The sequence below is a fragment of the Neocloeon triangulifer genome, unplaced genomic scaffold (assembly GCF_031216515.1).
Source record: "Neocloeon triangulifer isolate White Clay Creek 2 clone unplaced genomic scaffold, ASM3121651v1 ptg000006l, whole genome shotgun sequence".
In the NCBI taxonomy this organism is placed as follows: domain Eukaryota; kingdom Metazoa; phylum Arthropoda; class Insecta; order Ephemeroptera; family Baetidae; genus Neocloeon; species Neocloeon triangulifer.
In genome coordinates, this window is record NW_026775549.1 from 1,740,307 (window position 1) to 1,751,881 (window position 11,575).

Consider the following 11,575-nt stretch of genomic DNA (forward strand, 5'->3'; position numbering starts at 1 on the left):
TAGTTAGCGTCTAAAGGCTCAAGGGCAATGGGAGTCCCCTTGGAGAGAGAGTGAATTTTTTGTATTGCTATACAAGCATTTTAGCCGCGTATTATGTGACTGCTGGCAGATAGGCCATAATGCAAAGGGACACACCCCGTGTGAGGCGAACATCTGATACTCCCAGTCGGGCCGGCTAAGTTAAATATCGTCTCAAAAAATTAAGGCGGAAGCGCGAAGTAGGTGCTGCAATTGCGGTAATTTCACAATTCTCGTTTGCTTTTCATGTATTTCTTGCTGTATAATTTGCAAATATTTTCTTTCCCAAAAAAGTAACAAAAGAGCAAAGTTTTTTTGTTTTAAATACCTTTTGAATATAAAAGCATACGTAAATATTAAAACAGAAAAACTCAGCAAATTTGGAATTTATATAAAAGCGTACCTTATATATAATGATAAAAGTACTAAATTTTACGGAGCATCAACAGATAAGCTATCAGAAAAGCAATATAATCAGAAATGATAGGATCGGCTATTACATAATCAGCAGGCTTAACGTAAAGGAACTTATAGCGATTTGATTTCATTTAGTTTGGTGTAAATTTTTCCAGATCGAGGGAGCATGGCGATTAAAAATGTGGTTATTTTTGGTGCAACCGGCTACACCGGACTGAAAACCGTCCAGGCAGCTATCAATGAAGGTAATAATATCCTTTTGCTAAAATGCTAATGGAGGGGAGCTCAGGGAATTTTTTTATCAGGTTTGACCGTCCGAGCATTTGTTCGAGACCCTGAAAAAGTACCAGCGGACCTGCGAGACAAAGTGGAGTCCTTCAAAGGCGATGTTTTGAAATTGGACGACGTTCGGAAGGCGGTCCAAGGCGAGGATGCAGTTATTGTTGCACTTGGCACAAGGAATGATATAGGTAAATTTATTTTAATGAAGCAGATTTTTTTGTAATTATTTTGAATCAGCTCCAACTACTATGATGTCTGAGGGTATGAAAAATATTGTCCTAGCTATGATAGAAAATGGAGTTCGACCGGTTTCAGTTTGTCTCTCTGGTAATTAATTATTTCAATATTTTGTTTGTTTATTAATATATTGAGTTTTCTTTAGCATTTCTGTTCTTTCAAACGGAAATGCTACCCAAACAATTCATTCCTCTGACTGAGGACCACAAGAGGATGGACCAAGTTTTGAGAAACAGTGGACTTGATTGGATTGCAGTTTACCCACCCCACATTGCTGATCAACCAGGCACTGCTGACGGAGCTTATGAGGTAAAATTTTGCAAAAGTGATTTCAATTTTTTTTCATTTCTAATTTTTCAAACAGGTAAGCCACGAGGAAGATAAAAGCACCAAGTTCAAGGGAAGAAGAGTCTCAGTTTATGACTTGGGACATTTTTTGGTGAAAAGCATTTTGACACCAGAGCATTACCAAAAGATCTGCGGCATTGCATCACCATAAATAATGCATTTCTCAGCAAACTAATTATTAAAATTTAGGAGGGCAAAAATAGTATTAATTGACTTTTATTTTTTATTTTTGTCACAATAAAAGGTTTGTAAAACCAAATAGTGGTTTCATTGTAAGCTTGACAGGTAAAGGGAAAACTGTCAATTAAGTAAGTGTTTTTTTCATGAAGTCTTTCTTGGGTTGCCCATTGGCAATGTTTGTGTGAGGAACATTATTTGAAGAAAAATTAGGAACTTTGGAAATGTGAAGAGAAGGTGGCAAAGGAGGAGGTGGCGGTGCATTTGTATTGATTGGGGAAATTTGGATTCCCATGAATGTTTTATGATTGTCTTCTTTTGCCACCTGCAAAAGGCAAAACTCCTTAATAATTCATAAAACTGCTGATACGAAAGGTATATCAAAATAGGAATAAAATAAAGTTACAATTAAATAATCCAATATAACAAAAGAGCTAGTTTCCTACCTGCTGATTAATAACGAGAGGAGGAAATGTTATCGCAGAACCATAAATAGACACTCGTTCACAGAATTCATATCCTAATCTGCTGTAAAATCCTTGCTGATCGTAGGTCGACAGATATGCTTCCTTCAAGCCAATGCTGACAATTTAAATTTAATTATTGTAAATTTTTTATCCAAACTTCTTAAGGAACATGCATACCTTTTCATATAGTTTTCAGTGTGGCGCATTAATATTCTCCCCAAGCCTTTGCCTCTCATATTTTTATCGATCACAACTGAAAATTATAAATTTTAGTTATAACATTTACATTGATTTAAATTTTTGCATACCAGACTCTATGAAGGCTCCGTGCTCTATTGAAGGAATTCGGGAGATTTTTCCGTGGCCAACAACACGAGGAACAACGTTGTTTCTTTGCACTAGCACCAGGCACGTAGGCAGGTTATCACAAGAACATTCAAGATTTCTTCTTCTATTAAAAATAATTGTTAAAAATGTGTAAATTACATACATGAAAACTCGTGTCTCGCAACCAGTCTTACCTCGCCATGTGACTGCGGGGCCACTCCGAGTTTATCAAATCACAACATTGATCGATTAATTGCGGGTGCTTGTGTAAAACTAAGCACTCGTAATCTCCATCCATAGCATTTACCTCTCAAGAAATAAAATCAAAGGGAAAAGGGGATGAAAATATGGATTTTTTAGTCATTGTTGAAAATCCTCTTTGTCTAAAGTCAAAAGTAGTCTAAAATAAACATTTCCGCATGAAAAGTAAGAATTGCTGCCAACTAAACACAATTTGACTTTTTATGGGTATCTTCAAATTCAAACAGACCTTATTTCTGAGAAATATCCCAAATCTCAACATAAATTTTTTTTTAAATAAAACGTTTTGCTCAATAGTAAAAAAATTTACGCCCTTTTCATATTTCCCCAAAAAGAGAAAAAAATATTTATTTTTTAATAATATTGTGTTGGCCACTTTGAATTATCAATCAAAGTTCAGCCCAGCCACGGCCACGTTAATTTTAAAATTCATAACAAAAGCTTCCAATTTTTGTCGAAAACACCTAATTTTCATTACTTTGGGACCTGCATTAATGAAGACAACTATGCCGGAAGTAAACGAGGGTGGAAAGAAAGGAGAAGAGGGTGATTTCGTTCAGGTCAGCAGCCGGAAAGCTACCAAGCGAAAGCGGGCCGCCGACTCCGCCGTCGAAATTGTCAATGGAATTGAAGGCATGGCTCTCTCGCAGGTAAATTTCACGTTCAATTTTGCTTTTAAATATAGTTATAATTTTAAATTATTTACAGCATCCGTCTGCAAAACGCCAAAACCGTAAACAGGCTGCCGACAGTGAATTTGAAACAAGAAAGGTACCTGTGCCTTCCCATCGGTACACACCCCTGAAGGACAACTGGATGAAAATTTTCACGCCCATCGTCGAGCACCTTCAGTTGCAAGTTAGATTTAATCTGAAGACCAGGCAGGTCGAGATTCGCACTTGCAAGGACACAAAGGACATCAGTTATTTGCAAAAAGCTGCAGATTTTGTCAAAGCGTTCATTCTCGGTTTCGAAGTTGAAGACGCCCTTGCCCTTCTAAGACTGGATGATTTATTTCTGGAGTCCTTTGAGGTTACTGATGTTAAGCCTCTAAAGGGTGATCACTTGTCAAGAGCCATTGGGAGAATTGCTGGCAAAGGCGGTCGCACAAAATATACCATCGAAAATGCAACCAAGACGAGGATTGTTCTTGCGGACTCCAAAATCCACATTTTAGGCTCTTTCCAAAATATCCAATTGGCCAGGAGGGCTTTGTGCAATTTGATCATGGGTAGCCCTCCTTCCAAAGTCTATGGACATTTGAGAAATGTAGCTGCTAGGGTGTCTGAACGTCTGTGAATAAATAAAATAAAAGGTATCCATAAATTGTGTATTTTAGTTTATTAATTTATAATTTTCAATTTCTTTAATTCACATTTGGTATTGCTGAATTTTATCTCAATTAAAAGTTAATTTCTGGAAAATTATTTAACAGAGGAAATGATTTATTTTAAAAAAATGATATAGATAAATATTAATAAAAATGTCGATAAAATATTTGATAGCAATATTAAAATTTAAGGAATTTATTTATATAAAGATAACTCCGAAATTTTGCATCATTGTGAATTGTAAAAAAAAATTATTTTTTATTTATCCGCGCCTATGTTCATTTCTGTACATACGCGGTCGCACTTCAAAAACAAGAAGGAATATTAAAAAATTATTCAAGAAATCCAACACTATAGGGAAATCTCTGCGTCTTAAATAAAGAGGATGTTGTGCAAACTACTACTATTTACGCTACTAAACGTTTAAAAATTAGTATAAAATTATTATTTTATTTTAGAAAATGACTTTAGAAAATTTTTGAGATTTAAATAATTAGAAACGCGTTTTCCTCTTATGTGGTTATGTTGGCCAGCATGACCGGCATATGAGTTTGCAAGTTTTGTTGTCAGATCGTGATCGCTCACATTTGTAGGAGCTAATTTCAGGTAATTTTATTGTATTTAGCCAGATTAATTCTTAGTGCACTGCATTAGATATAAAAGCATAGACTATACTTTGGAAACAGATATTATTTGGGTGCTTTTGAGTCCGAATTCCCTTTAAAACTCGACCAAAATTGACAGCATTAACACAGCAATTTCTTCAGTTCACTTGTCACATCAAGAATTTTGTAATTTTTCCTCTTATTACTTTCTTCAATAATTAAATGCCAAATTTTTAAATATTTCAAGAAAATGGATCGATTGCTAAGACTTGGCGGCAGCGTCCCCGGCCTCTCGCAGGCCCCTCCACCGCCAAATGACGCTCCTGTTGTTGACACCGCAGAACAGGTCATTTGAAACTTTGGCTTTTTGTCATTTTCACATCTCTTCTTTTTCTCATATATTTGCTCATTTTTGTTTCTAAAAACCTCAAAATATTAAAGAAGTTTGCTCAATTGTAGGTCTACATCTCATCTTTGGCTCTCTTGAAAATGCTGAAGCACGGTCGGGCTGGAGTGCCTATGGAGGTCATGGGTTTGATGCTCGGCGAGTTTGTCGATGACTACACCGTGCGCGTCATTGACGTTTTTGCAATGCCTCAGACTGGAACGGTTAGTTTTTAACTCAAAATTGCCACATATTCCTGACTTTTTTATGTTCAGGGTGTGAGCGTCGAGGCTGTTGACCCCGTCTTCCAAGCAAAAATGTTGGACATGCTGCGACAGACTGGTCGGCCGGAAATGGTCGTTGGATGGTATCACTCTCATCCTGGGTTTGGTTGCTGGTTGTCTGGTGTTGATATTAACACGCAACAGAGTTTTGAGGCTCTTTCTGAGAGGGCTGTTGCTGTGGTCGTTGACCCCATCCAGAGTGTCAAGGGTAAGATACGTTTTTGTTGCTTATTTATAATTGTAGCATTATTTTAATGTAACAAAATTTTCAATGAACCCAAATTAATGAGATAATAATATATTTCAGGAAAGGTTGTTATCGATGCATTCAGGCTCATCAACCCTAACATGATGGTCCTTGGACAGGAACCTAGGCAGACCACGTCAAACTTGGGACATTTGCAGAAACCTTCTGTACAGGTATATAAAAAATATTCGGACTAAAAACAAATTTATTTATAAATTTTTAACTTAAGGCACTGATACACGGTCTCAACCGCCACTACTACAGCATCAGTATCAATTACCGCAAAAATGAACTAGAGCAGAAAATGCTTTTGAATCTGCACAAGAAATCTTGGATGGATGGCCTCTGTCTTGCTGATTATTCTGAACATTGCAAGATCAACGAAAGCACTGTTGCTGAAATGCTTTCTCTGGCTTCAAGTTACAATAAGGTAAGACTAAATTAAAATTTTTACAAAACAAATTTTATAAATGTGTTTTGTAGGCTGTGGAAGAGGAAGAGAAAATGACCCCAGAGCAGTTGGCAATCAAGAACGTAGGCAAGCAAGACCCCAAGAGGCACTTGGAAGAAAAAGTTGACGCCGTCATGACGTCCAACATTGTGCAGTGTCTTGGTGCAATGCTCGACACTGTCGTTTTCAAATAAAAACTAATCTCCGGCGCCTGTGTGTATTACACTTAATTTCATGTCCTTAAGCTGCCACCGCTGCTACCTTATTTGAATAAAAAATGATGTATTTATAAAATAATACAAATAAAATTATGTATTTGAATTTCGGTCCAACCACTCCAACCTACGCTAAAGACTAAAAATGCTAAAAATCATATTCATGATAATGATGGTGTGTAAAAAAAATGTTGCGTAATATTTTTACTGTCTAAAAAGTGAGTGGATTCATAAAAAAAACTCTAAATGCTCAGTCACAAAGCTACGTAGAAAGTTTGTTGCTGGCAGAGCAGCATACCGAAGAGAGAAACGAGACAAAAAGTGGGGCTGGATTGGGAGCTGAAAGCGACCGTGCTGCCTCTGGTGGTGCGATAGCGCTTCGGCTCAACTCGTCGTGAAGGGTCAACCACACCGAGGATCCAAAAACTAATTGCCTATTTGTCTTTAATCTTTGAGGGAAAGGTAATGAAAACACGCTTAATCGCAAGCCGAAATGTGGAAGCTTTAAAAGTGCAACATTCCACGACGCTGTTTTTAAGCCGCGAGCTAATATAGCCATGCGAATCTCGGCACCTGCTGGGGCTCTCGCTCGCTCTCTGTGGCACGCACTTTTCATGGATATTTTGATGCTCGGCCTATTTAAATAGCACTTGCCAAGTTCTCGTCTAAATTATAACGCTAAGCCTATTGCTATGCATGTATTTTTCACAGTCTAGGACGCATAATTGATTCCAAATTCTTTTGCAGAAACGAGCGTTTTGGATCTCCCTTTGCTGCTCTTTGTAGCGCGTTTCAATGGGTCGACAGGATTGAAAAGCCTGACTGTCGTTGGCAGGCGGCTATAGCAGAGGCTGACTTGTTGTTAGTGGATAGTATGACCTTAGGAGTGTCACTTGCACATTTTATTTAAAAGATCAAGTGCAAATACAAGCAAAATAATACATTTTTGGCGCATTTTTAAGGCGCCATTTATTTGCATGTGTTTTTGACACAACTTTTTCTTTGAGACATATTTTATCAAGAAATGGATTCGTCTTGTCTGACTGAAGATTAATTTAATTTATGCTGAAGTATTTACTGATATAAATTACATAAAATTTCTTCACAAAAGACAGCTGTTGAGCACTGAGAAAGTTTATAAGAACGCAGTGCAATTTATGGACTTATCAAGTGCGTCACATTTTTTAGTTTATCAACATTTGTAGCATGTTTTGCAGCTGCTCTAGAGCTTACAGTTTTTGCTTCCCTGCATTCTATAAATCCTCTGCACTGAAATATTTAAACTAGTTGAAAAAATTTTATTTACAATTGTTTCAGTTTTTGGCCCTCCCAAAATGGAGACGGAGCGGCCAGACTTGTCCCAACTGATTCCACCCCTGCCCACAAACACGCAAGGGGTTCACCGACTCTTGTCAGCGTATAGATCTGGGACATCTGAGGTCAGTCAGGAGATTATTCTGTGGCATAAATTGAAATTTGGACTCGAATTTCTATGCAGACCAGTATTATTAAATTAATTGCCATATTAAATTGCTTACAAAAACTAGACGATAGTATATTTTTCAGTCATATTTTTTTTAAACAATTTTTGGTGAAAAGAAATTAACGATTTTCATTGCATGACTTCTGCAGATAAAAAACATGCTGAGCCAGGAATGCAACATCATCCTGGAATGCAAAATCTGCCAGAACATGTTCCGCAGCTTGCCAAACTTTATTTCTCACAAGCGAGCTTATTGTCTCCGTCCAGCTCCCCCTCTTTCAAGCATTCTCCACGATAACAAACTCCCTGAATACTACTCCACCATCAAAGCTATAGAGGTAATAATAATGCTCAATTTTGCAATTAAATTATTAAGACTTTGTGTGACTTGTAAATATTTTTACAGGGCGAGCTAGGGCGTAGAGACATAGATCGAATTGCTACCCGCCTTGCCAAAACAGCAACCGTTGCTGGGGCGGAAGGCGTTCGGGGAGAGAATCCCGAGGCTTCTCAAAATGTTGCTTACTACACTGCCATTGCCGACACAATTAAAAGCAGGAGGGCAGCTAGAGTGGAGCACACTACTATGCTATCACCCCTCCCTGGTACAAGCAAGGCTGTGTCACAAACTGTCCGGGTAATATTTTAGAGACGGAAAGTAAAATTGTAATTAAACTAATTATTTTCTTAAGATGGAGGTTGCTGATGATCTTGAAACAGTTACTGAATATGAACCACCCAGCAAGAAGACTAAAGCAAAGAAAGGTGACGAGAAACCTGTGAATGCTGTTTCCACACCCAAGAGTGAGTTAGATTGGCAACAAAATTAATAGTTTAACCATGAATTTTAATAAAATTACAGCAAATGACTCGGGAAAAACTCCGAGTATTTCTCATAGCAAAGGTGACAAGAAGAAAGACGTGCCTTACACAGTTCTTCAGTACCCGTGCCCCTTGTGCAAAAAGTTTTTCAGCAAACCAAATGGAGCCTATAGACACATAAGAGATAGTAAGTTAAATTTCTTTAATAATTTGATAATTACTTTCATATTATCATAGTTCACAAGAAGAACAATGAACAGTTGGAAAGGATGAAAAACACCATAAGGAAAAAGGCATTTTTGGTGACTCTGAACAAAAAGCCTCCAAGGCCACAATCTCCACCGGCTAACAACAACAACAACAATCCTCCTCCGAAGCCTGTGCACAAGCCACCCCCAATGGTGCAAGCGTCGACTCAGCTGAGCAAAGCGCAACAAGAAGAGCTGAAGGTAATCTTGGATATAGGATTTTTTTGATAATTGTTTTTTTTTTTCAATTTAGGAGTGGAATGACCACACTTTTACAATTGATGTTGGGGACCATCGCTGTGGGTACTGTGGTACCAAGTACGAGCGCCGAGCTGCTTTGTTGGCACACGCTAAGCAGTGTAGCAAAAAGACAAAGGAGGCAGCCAAGAAACCTGCCATACAGGCTCTGCTCAAGAACAAAGGTGCTGCGAACCGAAAGATAAGCGCCCCCATGAAGATAGTGAGAAAGTATTTGAATGAGGACCGTGGAAAAATGGCCAACGGTGCCAAAAGTCCACTAAAAGGTAATCTGAGAAGGAGCGCCAGGCACTCGGGCCCAGAGGACAAGAAGAGTCTCAAGTCTGACATCAGAAGGAGCAAAACAAACATGTTCCCCACTATACCTCTGTTTCGAGTCAAAGTTCCATCATCTGCAGAATTGGTTGTGATAAATAGCAAGGCAACGCACTCGCCGCCAAAACTTCCTCCACCTGTTGCCCCTCTGCAAACACCAGAGGTCATTGAAAAGCTTTTGAAGACCCACAAGTCAAACGCTTCAAACATCTTAGTGCGGCAGGTGTCTGACAAACCAGTTCTCTCTCCTTCAAAACCAAGCACGCCTATCAAGGAACCACCGGCGATTGCATCCATTACTCCAATCCTCACTGTGAAACCCAAAGACGGCTATCCAGTCAACTACTTCTCACCCGGCTCGGCAGAAACAAAGTTGATTGGAGGTGGAAATTCTGTTCAAAGCAGTATACAAATTCGAAAGGATTATACAAAGAGTACTTTGTCGGGTGATGACTCCGTGGACGGTTCTTCCTCTGTCTCTGTTTGCTCGGACAAAGTGGACGAATGTGCAGAAAAACCTCCTATGGCCTCAGCCTTGGTATCTCTGAACAAGAGTAAACCTCCTGTCTTGAATGCCAACAAACCTTGTTCCCTCGATGATGATGTTAGAGATGTGAAAGTGAAGGAGATGTCGGAAGTCGTCGAGACCTTACATAAGGAGACCAATGTTGACAAGAATAGCTCGTCAGACCAAGAAGAGCAGAAGAAAGCCATGCCTGGCAAAAAAGTGATTCCAGAAGCCAAGGAAGGAAGTGACTCAGACGCCTCCGCAGATCCCTCCGCGAAAGCGGACACCAAGCTCGCCGACACACCTCACCTGGAGGAAGAAGCAAAAACAAATTCCAACAAACTAGACAAGCCAGATAATTTGGTTCAAAAAGAGAAGAAATCTTCTGCTTTGGCGCCTCCTCCGCCCAGCTTAAAAATGAAGATCATTAAGCTCAGGGCACCTTCCAATGTGAGCTCATCGGTTTTAGGCCATATCCCTGTAAGATTGGCAGAAATGCCAGAGAAAGTAGTTGCAAACAAGAGTAAGTCTTTTTCTTCTGCCGAGTCACTCGTGAGAATGATGTTCCAGAGGAAAGACTTATCAAGTAAGAAGGACAGCCCGACTGCAGATGTGGCAGTTTTAACAGGAAAAGATTTGTGGGCTGTATCTTCTGCTGCTTCGTCGGATAATGTTCCTGCGATCTCCACATCTGTGCCTGAAAAGAGATGTTCGTCTATTAAAACCATGAAGGTTGCTCATGTGGTCAAGACAGAGCCAGCAGATACTGCCAAAAGCAACTCTATCCCTGAAAGCGAAAAAGGTAAAAATCAAATGTTTTTTGAAAGTGTAAATTATTTTTTAAATTCTATTTCTAGCTTCAACCTCATCAGAAGTTAGCTTGAAGAGACAATTTCCTAATCTCAACGTACCTGCTGAAGTAATATTAAATGAAAAAAAAATGTTTTTTATAATTGATGTAAAATAATTTATTTTCTAGTATTTGACAAATGAAGAATTCTTGGGCTGGGATTCAAGCAAACCACTGAGGCCTCTCTCTTGGATGGACGAACCGTCCTTAATTCTTGCCACAAAGTTCTTCAGGGTGAAGTTGAAGGCAACCAAGAATAGAAATCCTACAACTAGATAGTGTTCTCAGTTATGGGTTTGATGTTTGATCTATTGGAATTGGAGTGTTTGGGCCTTTGTTATTTTGCCAACATAGGTTAAGAAGATGCTGGGATGATGTTTACTCTGTGAGGACATTTAAATTTGCAGTTTGACTGCCTAGTAGTTATAGTATGTTAGCTCAAGATTTACGATATTTCAAAATTTTTTTGGTGGAAAAGTGTCAGGCTGATCTTTTACAATCAAATTTTTATAGAATTCAATGTAAATGCACTGCTGATTGATTTTTGAATTTTATCTGCTCCAAACTGCCTCCGTGAAATTTAAAATTTTGCAGATGGTTTTTGACATCATTTATACCTTACATGCAGTTTTGGTAAAACATTATAACTAATTGCCATAAGAGGTTCCTGCTGCTACTCAAAAATTGTAAAGAATTTCTGCCAGCAAATTTTAGAATTTTCACTGCTGTTGAGCACTATCGAGCGAATATGCATTTTTAAATAAACTGAAATCGTTACAAAAGAGGAATAAATGATAATGGCATTTTTATTTTTGAGATTAATATCCCTTGATTTAAACCATTCAAGAGGCCAAAGATAAAACACGGTATAACATACTCATATTTTTTCTTATCAATATTCAACAAAAAGTAAGCACACGCAATTACATAGCAAAATATGAATCAAAGAAAAATGCTTGCAAAAAAAAGCAAAAAATGTTCACAAAACTTTCAAAAAATGTAGAAAATTTGCCGCTTCTTATAATGCAAGAAACGTGTA

General features: G+C 38.3%; 5 protein-coding genes across 9 annotated transcripts; 4 read left to right on the plus strand and 1 right to left on the minus strand.

Annotated features, from left to right (window-relative positions):
- The first annotated feature begins 76 nt into the window (after positions 1-76).
- LOC132194268 (flavin reductase (NADPH)) lies at positions 77-1,561 on the plus strand. Of its 2 annotated transcripts, none has more exons than XM_059615440.1 (6): positions 77-236; positions 591-680; positions 741-905; positions 955-1,044; positions 1,100-1,263; positions 1,319-1,561. In XM_059615440.1, the coding sequence occupies exons 2-6, from the start codon at positions 602-604 to the stop codon at positions 1,451-1,453; spliced, it is 633 nt and encodes a 210-aa protein (XP_059471423.1). In that variant the 5' UTR covers positions 77-236; positions 591-601; the 3' UTR covers positions 1,454-1,561. The 2 variants fall into 2 exon arrangements, with proteins under 2 accessions (XP_059471423.1, XP_059471424.1); XM_059615441.1 differs by having other exon boundaries at positions 85-218.
- On the minus strand, positions 1,538-2,709 carry LOC132194267 (N-alpha-acetyltransferase 80). Of its 2 annotated transcripts, none has more exons than XM_059615439.1 (5): positions 2,468-2,709; positions 2,255-2,394; positions 2,124-2,199; positions 1,926-2,061; positions 1,538-1,804 (listed from the first exon to the last, which is right to left on the minus strand). In XM_059615439.1, the coding sequence occupies exons 1-5, from the start codon at positions 2,569-2,571 to the stop codon at positions 1,607-1,609; spliced, it is 654 nt and encodes a 217-aa protein (XP_059471422.1). In that variant the 5' UTR covers positions 2,572-2,709; the 3' UTR covers positions 1,538-1,606. The 2 variants fall into 2 exon arrangements, with proteins under 2 accessions (XP_059471422.1, XP_059471421.1); XM_059615438.1 differs by having other exon boundaries at positions 2,255-2,397; positions 2,468-2,708.
- A 202-nt stretch (positions 2,710-2,911) lies between these two features.
- Positions 2,912-3,865, plus strand: LOC132194265 (RNA-binding protein PNO1). Its single transcript, XM_059615436.1, has 2 exons — positions 2,912-3,184; positions 3,243-3,865. Exons 1-2 carry the CDS (start codon positions 3,029-3,031, stop codon positions 3,831-3,833), a joined length of 747 nt encoding a protein of 248 aa, XP_059471419.1. The 5' UTR covers positions 2,912-3,028; the 3' UTR covers positions 3,834-3,865.
- Positions 3,866-4,389: 524 nt separating this feature from the next.
- Positions 4,390-6,145, plus strand: LOC132194202 (26S proteasome non-ATPase regulatory subunit 14). 2 transcript variants are annotated; one of them, XM_059615350.1, is made up of 7 exons: positions 4,390-4,471; positions 4,718-4,816; positions 4,930-5,079; positions 5,131-5,347; positions 5,447-5,559; positions 5,616-5,816; positions 5,870-6,145. In XM_059615350.1, exons 2-7 carry the CDS (start codon positions 4,721-4,723, stop codon positions 6,029-6,031), a joined length of 939 nt encoding a protein of 312 aa, XP_059471333.1. In that variant the 5' UTR covers positions 4,390-4,471; positions 4,718-4,720; the 3' UTR covers positions 6,032-6,145. The 2 variants fall into 2 exon arrangements, with proteins under 2 accessions (XP_059471333.1, XP_059471334.1); XM_059615351.1 differs by lacking the exon at positions 4,390-4,471 and adding an exon at positions 4,520-4,656.
- A 272-nt stretch (positions 6,146-6,417) lies between these two features.
- On the plus strand, positions 6,418-11,323 carry LOC132194311 (uncharacterized). 2 transcript variants are annotated; one of them, XM_059615489.1, is made up of 11 exons: positions 6,428-6,514; positions 6,800-6,913; positions 7,370-7,491; positions 7,685-7,873; positions 7,942-8,172; positions 8,228-8,339; positions 8,398-8,544; positions 8,595-8,806; positions 8,859-10,488; positions 10,544-10,605; positions 10,666-11,323. In XM_059615489.1, the coding sequence occupies exons 3-11, from the start codon at positions 7,387-7,389 to the stop codon at positions 10,813-10,815; spliced, it is 2,838 nt and encodes a 945-aa protein (XP_059471472.1). In that variant the 5' UTR covers positions 6,428-6,514; positions 6,800-6,913; positions 7,370-7,386; the 3' UTR covers positions 10,816-11,323. The 2 variants fall into 2 exon arrangements, with proteins under 2 accessions (XP_059471473.1, XP_059471472.1); XM_059615490.1 differs by lacking the exon at positions 6,800-6,913 and having other exon boundaries at positions 6,418-6,514.
- Positions 11,324-11,575: the final 252 nt, after the last annotated feature.